General features: G+C 45.1%; 1 protein-coding gene across 1 annotated transcript; it reads left to right on the top strand.

The window, feature by feature from the left end:
• Window positions 1–11,799: 11,799 nt before the first annotated feature.
• Window positions 11,800–14,126, top strand: LOC143413513 (uncharacterized). Its single transcript, XM_076876744.1, has 3 exons — window positions 11,800–11,860; window positions 13,213–13,524; window positions 13,664–14,126. The coding sequence occupies exons 2-3, from the start codon at window positions 13,308–13,310 to the stop codon at window positions 13,819–13,821; spliced, it is 375 nt and encodes a 124-aa protein (XP_076732859.1). The 5' UTR covers window positions 11,800–11,860; window positions 13,213–13,307; the 3' UTR covers window positions 13,822–14,126.
• The last annotated feature ends 4,440 nt before the right edge of the window (window positions 14,127–18,566 follow it).

Raw genomic sequence — 18,566 nt, forward strand, 5'->3', positions numbered from 1 at the left:
AATGGAATCAAAGGAGAGACCATGAAGCCCCTGCAGTCTGCTCAGCTCCCATTTTATTACCTGAGCTGAGTTTTTCATTCTGGATATCACACACGTAAGAACAGATCAAGTCTGAACAGCAAATGTTGGAGAATCATTTTGAAGTCTTGCTAAATGTCCTTATTATTACAAAAACTACTGAATGATTCAGAAAATCCTTTCCAACAAGCAGAAATATGCAAACAAAGTAGAAACAAGGCAACATGAGTCATTCAGATGCAGATAACATATTCTCCTTATTGTGAAGAACACAGTCATGAAATCTTTCTGTGTGTCATTCATTGAGTTGAAGTGCCTAATAGAAGAGGAAGAGCAGCAATAATCAATGATAGCTGAGACATTGAGAACATGGCTGTATGCCTGCTATCATAACAGCAAACAAAGCACACAAACAGCAAACACACAATAATGTGCTCGCAGCTTGTTGTGTGTTGTGTCATTTTTGACATTTCATGAAGTCACAAAAATGTGTGCGACTCATTAAAGGAGTGTGTACGTGTCAGTCAGTGCTCTGTATTCATGTGTTCACCTCATTAAAGTCACTCAGACACTTTTCTCCTCCAAACTTACAGCACAGCTTCATATTTCACTGACTGATTCTTTCATTACATCCATTAAGGGTCACACAGTGAAATTAGTGCAAACTTACAAATGTGTTGCAACAATTTTGGCCTCCAAACTGAACTTTGAGACAAACAGTGAAGCTGTGAGCAAAAAGAGGCTCCAGTGTGTGTCATGGTGGAGGAAACTGTTGTATTCCCACATTCAAAACATGCTGATCTTATTGGATTTGTCCCTCAAAGTCTTTTTCCTCCTTTTTCTCTTCATCCAAATGTTCTAGCAGGCTGACTGTGAGTCCCTGTTGAACCTGTACAGCAGAAAGTAACAGCAGTCAGCGGCCTCCACTTGACTTCATGACTTCAACGCCTCGCACAGTCACTTTCACTTTCTTCCTTCTGTCTTTTAGTCCTAAAATGTAGAACAACACCAGATCCAAATATTTGTGTCCTTCACTCACATCTTCAAATGATCCCTTCCATATCAGAGATGATACAAAGGCAACATTTGTCTTATTTCTCTTTCAGGAATCAAAAAGTACTTTTGTACTGTTGTGTAAATGTGTGTGTAAAGGTGGATGACTGCCTGCTGCAGATGAAATCTAACCATGGCTACAAATAAATGAAGCTGACGTGAAACACAGCCCTGTTTTTATTACTGTTTATAGATATTAGAATTGATGATCATCATTTTAATGATTCTTAAAAAGGCTTTAATGAATCCTTCAGTCTGAAACCAACTTGGAACAAAACACATTAGAAGATGTGGGAAAGAACCACAGTGTGCACATATTTAAACACACAACAGAACCACAGTGTGCACATATTTAAACACACAACAGAACCACAGTGTGCACATATTTAAACACACAACAGAACCACAGTGTGCACATATTTAAACACACAACAGAACCACAGTGTGCACATATTTAAACACACAACAGAACCACAGTGTGCACATATTTAAACACACAACAGAACCACAGTGTGCACATATTTAAACACACAACAGAACCACGTGTGTTTGTTTCAAATAAGATTTCACTGTAAATGTTGTTTAATCTGATTTTATTTTAATCTATTTTATTTACAATGTTTTCTTTAATTTTAAATGTTTTTTACAGCATAATAATGTTTTATATTTGTATTTTTATTTATAGTTTAGTTATATTTAGTTTGTATATTTAGTGTTTTCATCACAGCTGTTAAACCACAGATAACAGTGTGTGTTAGTAAATTCACAGCAACATGAATGTTTCTGAGTGTTTGTGCATCATGTGACCCAGATTTTTGGATCTGCTGTCAGATTGAAATGAAGACGATGAAACCACAGCAGCTTCAGCTGAGCTGTCAATCAGCAGCAGCAGTCTTATCTGTGGGCCGCAGGGGCTGATGGGAGCTTTGAGGACCTGTTAGAAACCACGTGGCCCTCGTCTGATCTCACAGCTCGTCCTTGTTTGGCCTCAGCTGCATCAGAGCGCCACTTCTCCCCAGGTTCACCAGAGGAAACACCACTGCACAAAATGCTTTTCCTCCCAGCTGCTGCTCTGTGCTGTCTGTGTTCAGGTGAGTGTTTCCAGCCAATCAGGAGCCAACAAAGTCAACCTGTAACAAACACTGTCACACTAACCTTCATCTATCTGTCTGTGTCTCTACAGCACTGGTTACCATGGCAGCAGAACAGCTGATTCAGGACGATTTAACATTGACCAGGAGAGTTGGACAAAGTGTCTCCTTCAGCTGTGGAGGGATGGAACAGTGTTATGAGACTGAATATGGATTCTGGTACCAGAAGAAAGAAAATGAAACCTTTAAAGTAATTTTGCGAATTTATACAAATAATTGTGGAGTACACTCTCGCTACGGTCACCCTCAGAAAGAAGATTTCTTAGTTGCCAAAAAGCATAACAGCTGTGAGTTGAAGTTAGAAAAAGTTAAACCTGATCATTCAGCCACCTACTACTGTAACTGTGTTAAAGTTGATACCCACAGTGAGAAATGATCCCTGCAGCCTGAACAAAAACCAACAGATGAACAGATGTCAAACAGTGTCTGTGACAGGAAGAGAGCAGTAAACCACAGCCCAGCTTCACATGTTTCACCTCCATCTCAGAGTCACAAACATACTCAGGGACGATTTTTATTTACTGCTGTAAGAAATTCAATTCTATTTATTTCTGTTATTAAATTCAGTTCTTTTGCATTCTTTTGGCGGCAGAAAAAGACTGGACTCAGAGTGGTCAAAGCTCAAAAAATAATCTTTTTTTCACGTTTCCGGAAATGGAGGCTTGAACACACAGATACAAAAGCACAGGTCTGAATGCAGTAGCAGCCAGCATGGTTATATAGTTCTGCTACGTCACATATAGTTTCGATAAAAACAATTCAATTCAATTTTATTTATATAGCGCCAAATCACAACAACAGTCACCTCAAGGCGCTTTATATTGTACAGTAGATACAGAGAAAAACCCAACAATCATATGACCCCCTATGAGCAGCACTTTGGCGACAGTGGGAAGGAAAAACTCCATTTTAACAGGAAGAAACCTCCGGCAGAACCAGGCTCAGGGAGGGGCGGGGCCATCTGCTGTGATTGGTTAGAGAAGGAAGACAGGATAAAGACATGCTGTGGAAGAGAGACAGAGGTTAATAACAGATATGATTCAATGCAGAGAGGTCTGTTAATACATAGTGAGTGAGAAAGGTGACTGGAAAGGAAAAACTCAATGCATCATGGGAATCCCCGGCAGCCTACGTCTATTGCAGCATAACTAAGGGAGGATTCAGGGTCACCTGGTCCAGCCCTAACTATATGCTTTAGCAAAAAGGAAAGTTTTAAGCCTAATCTTGAAAGTAGAGATAGTGTCTGTCTCCTGAATCCAAACTGGAAGCTGGTTCCACAGAAGAGGGGCCTGAAAGCTGAAGGCTCTGCCTCCCATTCTACTTTTAAATACTCTAGGAACAACAAGTAGGCCTGCAGAGCGAGAGCGAAGTGCTCTAATAGGGTGATATGGTGCTACAAGGTCATTAAGATAAGATGGGGCCTGATTATTGAAGACCTTGTATGTGAGGAGCAGGATTTTGAATTCTGGATTTAACAGGAAGCCAAAACAGGAGAAATCTGCTCTCTCTTTCTAGTCCCTGTCAGGACTCTTGCTGCAGCATTTTGGATTAACTGAAGGCTTTTCAGGGAGTTTTTAGGACATCCTGATGATAATGAATTACAGTCGTCCAGCCTGGAAGTAATAAATGCATGAACTAGTTTTTCAGCGTCACTCTGAGACAGGATATTTCTAACTTTAGAAATTAGAAATACCCCACCTGGGGGGCTCTTCAACTGGTGGGGAAGATTGTCACATCTTGCAGGAGCTTTCTTCTCTTCAGGAACTCTCTGCAGGAGGGGGAGATACAGGAGAGGTGGAGGAAGATCTCAGCCTGGGCCTCTATTGTCTTATGTAGTCTGGAAGATGAGTGGATGGTGGGGTGGGTGCAGTTTTCCCTGTGGTGGGGTTGGGTGGGCTGTCCCAGGCTCTGTGGGGCCGGGCGGTGCTGCTGCACTGGTCCCCGGTCTGGATGGGCCTGGGCCCCCTTTCCCTGGCGGTTCGCGGAGTATGGGGGTGCCTACTGGGGTCAGCGGGGGAGCTGGCCCCAGGGAGGGGTCACTTGCCCCTCCCTTCCTTCCCTCCCCATCTCCAGCTGCCTCCCTTCTCCCGCTCCACCACAATCACCCACACATGCAGGGCCTTGGGGTAAAGGTGTGTCACCAGGGTGCAGAGGAGGCTACCCCCCCCCCCCCCCCCCCCCCCCCACTGTCCCCTTCTGGCTGCCTCTGCCTCAATTTTATCTCACAACTTCTTGGGGGTGGGCACGCTACACGGACTCCAAAAGACCATCAGGGTGTACACCTCACCCCTGGCGTTGTTGCCCACCTCTCAATTTTAAATACACGTAGACATTGAGGGCTATCAGGAGGGACTATGCGCTTACCTGCTGCTCTCTGGCAGGTAGCTCCATGCCCTCCTGGGTTTTAAATGCACCTTAGAACACACACACATCAACATTACAATGAGCGGGTGGAGGGAGGTTTGGAGTCTTCTCTCACCCCCGTTCTCTGCGACCTGCTGGAGCGGGGGGGCTAGGAGGAGGAGTTGGCCGTCCGACTGCGGTCTGGAGTGTGGGGCCTCCCTGCTGCTGCGGAGTCGGGGCGGTCTGCCTCCCCCCACCGCAGTAAAAAGGGTAACACCACCTGGGTCTGGGTGCAGTTTCCCCCCCTCCAGGGGCAAGGGTACCTAGACCCGGTTTGTAGAGTACGCTTGGGGAGTGTGATCGTGTGTACAGCGTCTCTTTATGTCTGTCTCCACGTTGGTTGAGTGTGGAGTAAGTGCATATGAGAGCATGAGGGTAGGAATGGATGTTTGTATCTGTGTGTGCCTGTATTTCTGTGTCTATATGTCAGGTTGGGTGTCAGGCGCCACCTCTCTGGGGACATCTTAGGCCCTCCAAGGTTTGGGGTCTATCTCCACCTACCACCGCTTCCCCTGCCAGTGGCGGACTCCCTCAGACATCGGTGCGTTGGTGGTTTTTTGTGTCCGGGGATGGCCGTCCAGGTACACACCGGCTCACTCCTTGGCAGCCGCTTATCGGGGCCTGGAGCCTGGGGCTCGCTCGGGCCACTTCGGAGGTGGGGTGCCCCCGGCCTCGGTCACTCAGGCACAGCTGGCTGCCGGCGGAGCTCACGGGCGCGTCACTGCAACCCCCCCTGGCTTCTGCTCCGCGGCTGCTGAGTGAGCCCTCATCTGGGACTCTCCTCAGCTCTTACTGGGACAGTGGCGCGGCTGCCCCTCTGTTGGTCTTCCTTGGTCTCTTGTGTTCTGGGGGCCTCTGGATGTCTGGAGTTTTGATCTCCTCCATACCTGCTTCATGCCCTGGAGGACGGGGCTGTGGCCCCCCCACACCCTCTAGCAGATCATTACATGAAGGAACCTTTTAAAAACAAACAATGTCCCCTTGTGGGACTAATACAGGTATTTTAATCAATATAAATCTAATAAACTAATAGTTCATAAAGGACACAGACTCATTACTGTAAGATTAATTTTAATACTTTAATTGATAAATCAAAAAAAAAATGCTGGAGCTGCAACATGTTAACATGTGTCAGGGTTCCTGGGTCAACGACCCAGTGATTTCAGTTTGTTCATGTTCAGTTTAGTTCGCCACATTAATGTTTTCACTTCCTGTTTTTTCCCTGTGTCAGCTTGTCTCTCGTGTCATTAGTCAGATTATGTTCAGCCCTGTACTCACCTGTTTCCAATCATTGTCAACATTCAACCTGTGTATTTAAGCCCTCTGTTTCTATTCGTTCACTGTCGTGTCATTGATGTACATCTGATATTAATGTCGTCTGTATGTTCAGTTCGTCAACCAGCCAGCCAGTCGGTCCTTTGTTCATTCGTTCAGTCAGCCAGCCATTTCCTACCCCGGCACTGTGTGTTCACTCCTTCGGCATTAAACATCCACCTTCACCTACCTGCCTGTGAGTCCAGCGTTTGGGTCCTCCTTCTCTCATCCACGACACTACTCCTGACAGAATGACACGACCCCGCGTTGTGGACCCAGCGGACTCGGACCTCTACGAGCGGCAGGAGGTAGCGCTCTCCTTGTGGGCGGAAAAGCTCAAGGAGAGACAGCGGCTCTTCGCGGAGCGAGAGCACGTCTTCGAGGGCACTCGCTTGGCTCAAGAGACGCCGCGTTCCCCCACCTGCTGCCTCACCTGCACCGGAGCGTTTGCCGCGGAGAGTGGACGTTTCACGCCGTGCTTCGGCCGCTCCCTCTCTCGCCACTCCGCTCCATGCTCACACACCCGCCGCCTCATTCGCCGGACCTCCACCATCGCCACGGCACAACGGCTACGCCTCCCACCTCGGCTCAACGGAGGCTACCGCACCAGAGGCTCTGCTGTTTACCCCGGCTGCTTCCTCTTCCCGGAGAAAGCGGCGCACATGCCGCCATAAAACGGACTACTTTCAGCCACTCCCGATGGTGAGCTCCAGTGACTGTTTTTCGCACTCACCATCTGATCATTCACTCAAAACGCACAATAGCCCCATCTCTGATTCGTGGGATGTTTCCCTCCTGGAGGATTCTATGGACTGGGAAGATTTGTTCTGCTCCGCTCTCCCAAAGACTGTAAATAGTGGTGGCAGAAAAACCAGAACAATCTCCAATAAACCTGCCAGTAACACACACGCCGTCACTATTTCCACACCCATTATTCAGCCATTTCCCACCAGCACGGGGGGCCCAGTCTACGCCCACACCAGTGCCAGCTCCCAGGAGGAGGGCAGCTGTGACACAGTCTACCTCCACACCCGCTTCTGTTTCTCAGGTGGGGGTGACTGTTGTCCAGCCACCTTCCGTGCCCGTCCCAGTGCCCAGGCTGAGGGCAGCCAGAACCCAGCCTGACCTCCCTAGAGGCTTGGAAGAGCTAACCGGTTAACCTGCTACGTCACCACTCCATCCACCTCCTGACCCAGCCTTTCACGCCCTCGCACTATCCCTAGTTAGATTAGCTGAAGTGTCCCCTGCTCAGGCACCGGCCTTACTAGCTCAGGCTGTAGCTTTATCTCCCTCATTAGCTCAATCTGTAGCTCAGCCATTAGCCTCACCGACCTCTGTTTATCCATTAGTCTCCTCAGTCCAGTCAGTTCCCTCACCTGTCCTCCAGTCTCCTCCTGTCCCCCCAGTCTGCCCCTGTCCAGTCTGTAGTCCAGTCAGTCCAGTCTGCTCCTGCCCAGTCTGTAGTCCAGTCGCCTCTCGGCCTGGGGCTCGGTCACTCAGGCACAGCTGGCTGCCGGCAGAGCTCACGGGCGCGTCACTGCAACCCCCCCTGGCTTCTGCTCCGCGGCTGCTGAGTGAGCCCTCATCTGGGACTCTCCTCAGCTCTTACTGGGACAGTGGCGCGGCTGCCCCTCTGTTGGTCTTCCTTGGTCTCTTGTGTTCTGGGGGCCTCTGGATGTCTGGAGTTTTGATCTCCTCCATACCTGCTTCATACCCTGGAGGACGGGGCTGTGGCCCCCCCACACCCTCTAGCAGATCATGAAGGAACCTTTTAAAAACATACAATGTCCCCTTGTGGGACTAATACAGGTATTTTAATCAATATAAATCTAATAAACTAATAGTTCATAAAGGACACAGACTCATTACTGTAAGATTAATTTTAATACTTTAATTGATAAATCAAAAAAAAAATGCTGGAGCTGCAACATGTTAACATGTGTCAGGGTTCCTGGGTCAACGACCCAGTGATATCAGTTTGTTCATGTTCAGTTTAGTTCGCCACATTAATGTTTTCACTTCCTGTTTTTTCCCCGTGTCAGCTTGTCTCTCGTGTCATTAGTCAGATTATGTTCAGCCCTGTACTCACCTGTTTCCAATCATTGTCAACATTCAACCTGTGTATTTAAGCCCTCTGTTTCTATTCGTTCACTGTCGTGTCATTGATGTACATCTGATATTAATGTCGTCTGTATGTTCAGTTCGTCAACCAGCCAGCCAGTCGGTCCTTTGTTCATTCGTTCAGTCAGCCAGCCATTTCCTACCCCGGCACTGTGTGTTCACTCCTTCGGCAATAAACATCCACCTTCACCTACCTGCCTGTGAGTCCAGCGTTTGGGTCCTCCTTCTCTCATCCACGACACTACTCCTGACAACATGTAGTTAACAGATTAAAATTGAGGCTCTCATATTAACAGCTAACTTTCTGATATGGTTTCTGAAAGAGACTCAGGCGCAGGCCAGGGTATTCCTTTAAGCGAAGAACAGTGCGTTTATTCACAGTGAACACAATCACCAAGTGGCTATATACAACGTGCAGGGGAAACGGGTCCGGGTCGCCAGGGTCCGTGGGAAACAGGGTTTGGGGGGGAAGAGTGCTCCACACTTTCTGTACAAAAGCTCCTCCTCAGTCACTCCTCTCATAATCCGGTTCCAAAAACGATCTAAACACAAAAGGTCGGGTTAGCGGGATAATAACAAAAGGCTTTCAAGATACAGGTTGGAAGATACACAAGTTTAAGTTTAACTGATGCTGATAGCTCAACGATCCAGCGAAGACTAGTGCAGACTCGCCATCTAAGTAGTGCAGTAATCAGCTGGGATCAGCGGCCGGTGCGGTGATGAGCAGGTGTGTGGGCCAGCAGCGGGAGCCCGCAATGAGCGTCGCCGCGGCGAGAGAGAGAGCGAGAGGGAGCAAACAAACCACAAACATATAGAGGGTCGACCAGCGGGGCACAGGGACCATGACACTTTCTATGCTGTGCTGATTTATTTGTCACAGTCTTGGTCATTTATTTTGAATTTTTTTGTGGAGGTTAAACTTTCTGTTATAAATTTACCTGTATGTGTATTTTAAATATGATCTGTGTCATTAAATGCAACAGTTTCAAATCCACCTTGAAGGCTGAGTTCTTGTTCTGAAAGATGAGGATGTGTAACTGTGACACTAGAAGAGGTGTGGATCTAATTCTCTGAACTTTCTCTAAACTTATATTTTATGTGACAGTAACTTTGTATTTTCTGTTAACAACACCAGGAGCCACTGGGATGATGTCCATTAGCTTGGATATTCTCTTCTGCCAAGACTTCTGCTGCCTTCCTTCCTCCATACCTGACAAAGACGACTGACTGTTGTGTTCTTTCTCAAATCAAGTGTCCACATTATTCAGCTCATCAACACAGAGATTTTTAAGGAGAACATCCCACAGATGATGTTCCCACATGCTGTGATTGTTGTGTGTGACCCTGGTTGGACATCCACAGAGAAAGGTGAATGTTATTATCTTTATTATCATATCACCACCAACAGCTGGTTTTTGTGATCATTAAAATCTTCTAAAGTGTTTCAGTTACAGTGAGAACATTTGCACTAATACTGAACCATTCCTCAAAATCTTTTACATACAAAACATTTTTACGGAGCAGGTCGCTATGATCAGCCAGCAAGACGCTAAGCTGACCGTGGAGGCGAAGGCTGTCGTGAGGTGACCAAGGATCCATCCCCAGAGCTGATTGGCCGCCCCACACTATCCACAGAGGTGGAGGCCAACCCAACCTAATATCCAGAGCTGTGAATGCCCTATCCACCTCAAAAAGTATGAGCTGGTTTAGGGCTAGGTAGCAGCCTGCGGAGTAGAGGATGGACTCAGCCTCAAAGTCCTCCTGATAGCTGTCCTCCAGTAGCCCCTTGCTGGCGAGAGAGGGAGCTGGCTACACAGCATATTGAGGACACTCTGCCATTGCCTGTGAGGCATCCACCTTCCCTACATTAGCCTTAGGCATGTCGGGAAGTGGTTGGCTGGTACGCTTAGAGTAAAAAAAGCGAGCACAAGCCTCTCTGGTATGTGCTGGCAATATGAAACAGTCTATGCAGGACTGCAGAGCTTCCCTTCTCTGCTTGGCATGTTCCCAACAGTGAGCATGGAGAGGGCACCGAGCACGAACTCGTGAGACTGTGAGAACAGCTCCATGTCCACCAGAGAACTCCCACACACTGGGCAGGTGATCCACAGCGGATCCACTGGATACGTGAACCTGCGAGGCCACGAGCAATATTCCAGGGGAACGCTGGATGCAGGATTCTAGGCAAGCACCGAGTGTGCGACCTACGAGACATGGCGCCAGCAACTAGTCACTGCAGGAGCTTTTCCATTGTGGATCGGGGCAACAGAAACTTGGGAGGCTGCTGACAAAGGCTCCCCATCACAAAGGTAATGAACACACCCCAGCCACACACAGTAATTCAATTCAATTTTATTCATATAGCGCCAAATCACAACAGAATTTCTGGTATCCGATCATCTGAACTGCTCACAGGACTGCTGGAAACAGAACCTGAACATCTCTGAGGCTCCAATTTATGCTGTGTATGCACTTTATGCTAAGTGCTCACTCACCCCACCTCTCCTCCCTCTGGTAGGTCGTCACCAATCACTGTGTTTACAGAAGATCAGCAGTTATTTTACTTACTACATTTATTATTTAACATATTGATCAGGATCATACTTTGATTATAACTTTGAATAGAAATAAAGATGATTTACTACGAGCACATGGGGAAAATAATTTTTTTACAGCCACAAATCTGGATCTAACACATGAGGCTGGATGTTAAATCCTTTTATCCGCTCAAAGATGTGATGACAGGGGAAAGTGAAGGAGACTTCAGCCTCTCTGTCTCATTTCTTCCATCAGAAACTTTTTGTTTTTTTATTGAGCTGAGATCAGATTTGTGACGGTCACTCTGATAACTGGATGTTGTTTCCCTTAAACCATTTTGCCAAAGTTTCTGTACAACTGTGTGTTTAACCCAAGTGTGTTTATAACCTGAAGTTCAGCTCTTGAAGGTCTTCAGCTGCTCATGTTGCAGATCCACTGTGAGCTGAACTTCCAATGACGCCGTTAGAAAAATCAAAGTGATGTTTCAGATTAGTCAATGAGCTCATTAGTTAATAACTGTGCAAGATGGTGTTATGGTCCCCTGATCCTCTGCTGCCTACCCACCATCTATCTTTCCTTTTGTCGCCTCTGTCAGTGCGCCCCAGGGCAGCTGTGGCTACAATGTAGCTTGCCATCGCCAGTGTGTGAATGTGTGTGTGAATGGGTGGATGACTGAATGTAGTGTGAAGCGCTTTGGGGTCCTATGGACTAGAAAAGCGCTATACAAATGCAGGCCATTTACCATTTACCATTTGTGTCATTGCGGTGCTGCATGGCCCACTTTCTCCTGAGATTCAGTTCACAGACAGATGTTCTGATAGTTTTCTTTACAATTTGCTGCTAGAATTCAAAATTGATTGTGTGATTAATGATGGTGAGCCAGATGGGCCAAACCATGATCCTATCAGCAGCATGTTTCATTGTAGTGGTGCATCATTGATGGGATAAATGGACTGGTGCTTATATAGTGATTTTCTATTTTCATGTGGACTAAAGTAGTGGACTGACCAACAGACTGACATTAACATCAGAGCCGTGCTGCTAGTGTGGCTAAAAGAAAAGAGAAGAAGAGACAGTCATGTTGATATGAACATTAGAGAAACACATCATGGAGCTGAAATATGATCCTGCTTCCTCATTTGGACTCATTCACCTCAGCTGACACGTTCAACAGCAGACAGGTTTTTGTAGCAGTCTGTCTCACTGTGAGAGTGGATATGGTTACCCCATCTTTGGCTCTGGAACTAAACTGTCTGTAACAGGTAAGAACAAACATTTATTTTCCTTCAGTTGTTTTATTGTAGAAGCTGAAAATGTGTTTAAAGTCAGTTTCTGCTGCTTCAGGCTTTACATGTTAGTTTTTCATCATTAGTAGAGAATTCATCTGCAGCCATTGTTACATAAGAAAAGCTCAATAATCTCTGAAAACATGTTGAAATCTCACTGAACAACTAAAGTTATTCTTTATTTCTGCAAATATTAGTGATGTTACAAATATTTAGGATTTGATCCTCTCAGTGATTCTGCTGGTTTTTAACACAAGATCATATTTGATGTTAAAATTAAATTAATATAGATTAACAACAAATATGGTTTCAGGAAATATTTGCTTTATGTTGAGGAACAAATATTTTTTAATAGTCAAACATTCATGTAGCTGCTTCAAAAAGGTAAATAGAATTATAAAAACAGATACTGATTAGAAAACTCAGAAATGATATGACAGATAAATTTAGGATGAATTTGACATCGTTAAACTCTGATATTTATTTCTGAGATGAAGTCGTGTGTGTGGATTTGTACATGACAATAAAAAGTTAATAATACTTAAATTTTCCAAAATACTTTTCAAGACAAATTTTTATTAAATATATTTTTTCAAATAATTTGTATTTTATGACTAAAAATATCATGAAGTATATCTCATATTATTGAAAACGTTTTATTCAACATTTCAGTTTTAGTGTTTTAAAATAGTTGCTACAGTTTTTTATTTGAATAAAAACATAAATTAAAATAATCACTGTGTTACTTTTCCAATTTTTACTCAAAAATATTTAAGAATAAATTAGTCTGAAAGACAAATATGGTCTTTATGGTAAAATATATCAAAGACAAGAAGAATGGAAATTTTATCTGCTGAATTGAATTTTGTGAAATGATATTTAATTTTATTAATAGTACAAAACAATATGAAAAAAGATGAATTTATTTTTGGACAGAAGAGGATCTCTGTTAGAACTCGTGTCTAAGGACTAATAAGAAAAATACATTTTCACTTGTATAAAGACAAATGTAAATATTTTAAAATTGGACTGAACTAAATTTCTATAAAACAATAAAAAGCAAACACATGACGAATTAAACTGAATTTAATTTTAATATTAAAATCATGCTGAGTGTTCCTCATGTGAGCCATGATGACATGAGGTGATGACTGTGTTTGATATGAAGCTGAATCCAGTGTATGTAGTGAACTTTGTGCTGATGAGTAGTTTAGTGATCAGAGTCCATGTAGTTTCCAGGATCAGACTGAATGCAGTGCAGTGCTGGAAGCTGCTGCTGACTGTGTGAATGTGTGTCTGTGCTGCTTGTTGCTGCTGTCAAACTTCAGATGAGCAGGTAGTGAAGCCCGTGGTGAGCGTGTACCCAGCAGCATCCAGAGCCCACCTGGAGGGGAACAGCTCCCTGCTGTGTGTGGCCTCAGCCATGTTTCCTCCTCTGGTCCAGTTCTCCTGGAAAAGACAGAAGAAGAACGGCGGAGAAGCGGAGGAGCTGCCCCCTGCTGAGGGAGAGCAGCTGGAGCTCAGAGAGGCGGGACGCACCATTGCCATCAGGATGGTTGATGGGAGCCATTCTGACACATATAAATACAGCTGCTGGGTGAAGCACGAGGGGGGCACAGTGGAGGCCCGAACACAACAAGGTAATGAAGGCTTGGTGACTGTGTTCAGCAGTGATTCAGCTTCATGTGGAGATGCTGTCAAAGAGAGCAGAGCAGCAGAGGACTGACATTTCTCACTGCAGCTCCAAACATTTGACTCCTTTTCTTTATCCACCCACAGATTATCTTCCTTCTCTTCCTTCTACACACGAGGTGAAGCTGCTCTGCCTGCTGTACACAGTGCTGATAGTGAAGAGTCTGGTGTACTGCTGTGGACTCTCTCTGCTGATGATGCTCACAAACAAGGGAGCGTCCACCAACTGCACACATGCTGACTGACTGTTTCCTGCTCGCCTTTTCTCACCATCAGATTTCCTCCAGTCAGCAGTCAGAAATGTAAATTAACTTCTGGTTGCTTCAATGTTTCATTACTGAGCATTTGACCTTTTCTCATTTAATCATCTTAAACTGTGTAACATAAATTTACAGATAAACATGTTTGATGTGTTTGTAAAAGTGTAGATTCTTTATGTGAAGATTTCTTTTGTACATCTCTGCAGAAAAACTGATGCATTCAGATCCCACCATAACAAAATAACAGTGTAGTTATTTGTCTGAAGTAAAAATAAAGATTGTGATTTTAAGAATGCATTTCTCATTTCTTCTGTGATACATAACCTGTGTGACTGCAGCATTCACACATCATAAACTTGCTCTCCTGCAGCAGACGGGCTGTGTGGGTTTCTGCTCTGCAGCCTCCACACCGTTAGCTGTGGCTTTCACTTTAATAACACAATGACAGTTACAAGCATGAACTCTGCTTCAAGTTGTTCAGGAAGCATCTGTGTTCATGTGTGTGAGAGAAACAAAGTGTGAACTCAGAGCTGTTACACAGTTGATGTTTAGTACGATCACAAAAGACAAATACAAGATGAAGTCTGAACATTAAATCCCACAGAACTCAAGTTGAACCGTTATGATTTAAAAACACTGAAGAAGGGAATAAATTAAGACAAGATTTGTAAAAACAATTTCACAAAACACCATCAGTTCAGATGGATGTTGAGCATCTTTCCATCTTTTTCTAATAATCATAAATATGTAAAATGTTTAATCAAAATGTGTCATTGATTAATCAGCCTAATTATTCAGACTAGTACAATTTATACAAATAATATAATTGAGTTAAAAACTGAAATCAAATCATAATTATTATAATTAAGAGCAGCACAGAGAGACAAACTCAAACAAAGAACATTCATCAATTTGATGATTGAACCAGTGCTGAATATTTATTAAGTTCACCCACGCTGTGCTGTAAATTCTGTTGATATGAATATTAAGATTTAACCCTCATAATGTCGTCCCGATTTCCACACACCTGTGGTCCTCAGGGTCACAAATGTCCCCACTTCATTTCAGTGTTTTTAAAGTATAAATTGTCGATCAATTCAGTGTAAAAAATACATGAAATGATCAGTTATTGTGATCATTGTTTCACAACCAGAGTCGGTCGCTTTAACAGATGATCACAGACGGCTTTATGTCAAAGTTAATGTAGGAAGCTGTTTTTAAACGACTTCAAGTTTTTTACTGGCAGCAAATAATCAGGTTTTCCTTTGGGCTCAAAAATGACCCCGTCTGCTTTGACTATTTATAAATGAAAGGTATAAAATATCATCCATCTCTGTGTTTCAAGGTTTGATTCAACTTTATTCCAACTCATTGCCTGACATGTTTCTGTATGTTGGCATGGTAGGAACAGCAGGGCATGGGTCTGAGTGAAGGCAAACCTTCATGAGGACACAGGCGTGTCCATATTTGACACAAGTGCAGGAGGACAAATTAGAAATTCACTGAACTTTAGTGACGCTTTTAAAGAATCTGTGATTTTAAAATCTTAGATGCAAATATAAAATCTGATGAGATTTATTCCACAGATTTGTGTTTTATGTCAGGGTAAATAATCTCTAACAAGTTAAGTGATTTACTATGAAGTGAAAAAGAGCAAATATGAAACAGATGTTGTCATGGAGGAGTGGACTCAGGCGCAGACAAACTCAGACGCTCGATGGCGAAGAATTAAGTGAAGTTTGTTACAGGAGGTTCGGTGTGACGACAACGAGTGATGAAAACAAACATGAACTAAAGGCGAGAGCCTAAAAATCGGCTCTGAGGTAAATGACTCATTTACAAGGTATCAGGTATCACAGCACGCTGTGAGACGCTGTCAGCAGCACTGAAGGAAACACTGTGAACAGTGTTGAGACCACACCAGCCTCTCCCATCCTTTTGTCTTATAGAGATCACAGAGATGTTTCCAAATATTCCTACTTTTGTACTGTTGTGTAAATGTGTGTGTAAAGGTGGATGACTGCCTGCTGCAGATGAAATCTAACCATGGGTACAAATAAATGAAGCTGAAGCTGACGTGAAACACAGCCCTGTTTTTATTACTGTTTATAGATATTAGAATTGATGATCATCATTTTAATGATTCTTAAAACTGTCATCAACAAAACAGAACAATTAAAAATGAGATGCTGTGAATATTATTTATTCATTTTGATTCACAAAAACAAAGAAAAGGTGAAGATATTCAAAAAGTTAGATGAAGAAGAAAACCACAGGTAACAGTGTGTGTTAGTAAATTCACAGCAACATGAATGTTTCTGAGTGTTTGTGCATCATGTGACCCAGATTTTTGGATCTGCTGTCAGATTGAAATGAAGACGATGAAACCACAGCAGCTTCAGCTGAGCTGTCAATCAGCAGCAGCAGTCTTATCTGTGGGCCGCAGGGGCTGATGGGAGCTTTGAGGACCTGTTAGAAACCACGTGGCCCTCGTCTGATCTCACAGCTCGTCCTTGTTTGGCCTCAGCTGCATCAGAGCGCCACTTCTCCCCAGGTTCACCTCCAAGATCGTCTGAGACCAGCCACCCAGACAGCTGCTGGAACAATTGGTTTGCACAACCAAACAATTTCTGCACAAACTGTCAGAAACAGTCTCAGGGACGCTCAACTGGATGCCCGTCGTCCTCATTGGGGTCTTGACCTGACTCCAGCTCGTCGCCGTAACAGACTTGTGTGGGCAAATGCTCACATTCGATGGCGTCTGGCACGTTGGAGAGGTGTGCGCTTCACGGATGAATCATGGTTCACATTGTTCAGGGCAGATGGCAGCTGAGAATGTCCCAGTTCTTGCATGGCCAGCATACTCACCGGACATGTCACCCATTGAGCATGTTCAGGATGTGCTTGACCGGCGTATACGACAGCGTGTACCAGTTCCCACGAATATCCAACAACCTCGCACAGCCATTGAAGTGGAGCGGACCAACATTCCACAGGCCACAATTGACAATCTGATAGACTCCATGCGACGATGTGTTGCACTGCATGAGGCAAATGGTGGTCACACCAGATACTGACCGGTTCTGGGTCCCCAGACCCCCAATAGCGCAAAAAACTGCACATTCCAGGGTGGCCTTTTGTTGTGGGCAGTCTGAGGTACACCTGTGCACTACTCATGATGTCAGATCAGCATCCTGATGTGGCACACCTGTGAGGTGGGATGGATTATCTCAATATAGCAGATGTGCCCACTACCACACATTTGGACTGATTTGTGACCACTGTTTGGGAGGGATGGTTATATTGTGTATCTGGAATGAATTTTAGGTCTCTACGTCCATCCCATGGGGAATGGGAGCAGTAACAAAGGTGTTGCGTTTATATTTTTGTTCAGTGTAGTTAGGGCTGGACCAGGTGACCCTGAATCCTCCCTTAGTTATGCTGCAATAGACGTAGGCTGCCGGGGATTCCCATGATGCATTGAGTTTTTCCTTTCCAGTCACCTTTCTCACTCACTATGTATTAACAGACCTCTCTTGGTCCTGGCTCAGCTTCGGCGCCTAACAAGCTCATCACTGGACCCACTTCAGTTTGCCTACCAGCCTGGCATTGGAGCGGATGATGCCGTCATTCACCTCCTACATCGTTCCCTCGCTCACCTGGAGACCGCTGGAAGCACTGTGAGAATCATGTTCTTTGATTTCTCCAGTGCCTTCAACACCATTCTTCCCTCGGTTCTAAAGGACAAGCTGGTGAACTCTGGAGTGGACCATCACCTCACTACCTGGATCCTGGACTACCTCACCGACCGACCACAGTATGTGAGGACTCAGGGCTGTGTGTCGGACAGGGTCGTCTGCAGTACGGGGGCCCCACAGGGAACGGTTCTGGCTCCGTTCCTCTTCACCATCTACACTGCAGACTTCTCCCACAATTCCACCCAGTGCTTCCTGCAGAAGTTCTCTGATGACTCTGCAATAGTCGGCCTCATCACTGATGGGGACGACAAGGAGTACAGAGGTCTGACCCAAGACTTTGTGGACTGGTGCCAGCTGAACTACCTCCAGATCAACGCCAGTAAAACCAAGGAGCTGGTGGTAGACTTCCGCAGGCACAAGCATTCTCCACTGCAACCACTGAACATCCAAGGTATGGACATTGAGGCTGTGGACAGCTACAGGTACCTTGGTGTTCATCTGAACAACAGACTGGACTGGACTCATAACTCAGACGCCCTCTACAGGAAAGGGCAGAGCAGGCTGTACCTGCTGCGGAGACTCAGGTCGTTTGGAGTGGAGGGCCCACTCCTGAAGAAATTCTATGACTCTGTTGTGGCTTCTGCTATCTTTTATGGCGTGGTCTGCTGGGGCGGCAGCATCTCTGCTGGGGACAGGAAGAGACTGAACAGGGTGATCCGAAGGGCCAGCTCTGTTCTAGGATGCCCTCTGGACCCAGTGGAGGTGGTGAGTGACAGGAGAACGGCGGCTAAGCTGTCATCCCTGTTGGACAACATCTCCCACCCCATGCAGCAGACTGTGACAGCACTGAGCAGCTCCTTCAGTGGGAGACTGCGGCACCCACGGTGTGGGACGGAGAGATTTCGCAGGTCTTTCCTCCCCACTGCTGTCAGACTCCACAACAAAGACTTTAACTGATCAAGCACACACATCCATACATATGCAATAATACTAAGTGCAATAATCCTTTCTGTCATCGTTGTATTTTTACTC

Source organism: Maylandia zebra, linkage group LG18 (genome assembly GCF_041146795.1).
Source record: "Maylandia zebra isolate NMK-2024a linkage group LG18, Mzebra_GT3a, whole genome shotgun sequence".
In the NCBI taxonomy this organism is placed as follows: domain Eukaryota; kingdom Metazoa; phylum Chordata; class Actinopteri; order Cichliformes; family Cichlidae; genus Maylandia; species Maylandia zebra.

Bases quoted from the DNA above. Each gene is read 5' to 3' on its own strand.
- LOC143413513 (XM_076876744.1), top strand. From the start codon at position 13,308: ATGTTTCCTCCTCTGGTCCAGTTCTCCTGGAAAAGACAGAAGAAGAAC. The intron at 13,525-13,663 runs GTAATGAAGGCT...ATCCACCCACAG, and splicing joins GGAGGCCCGAACACAACAAG to ATTATCTTCCTTCTCTTCCT.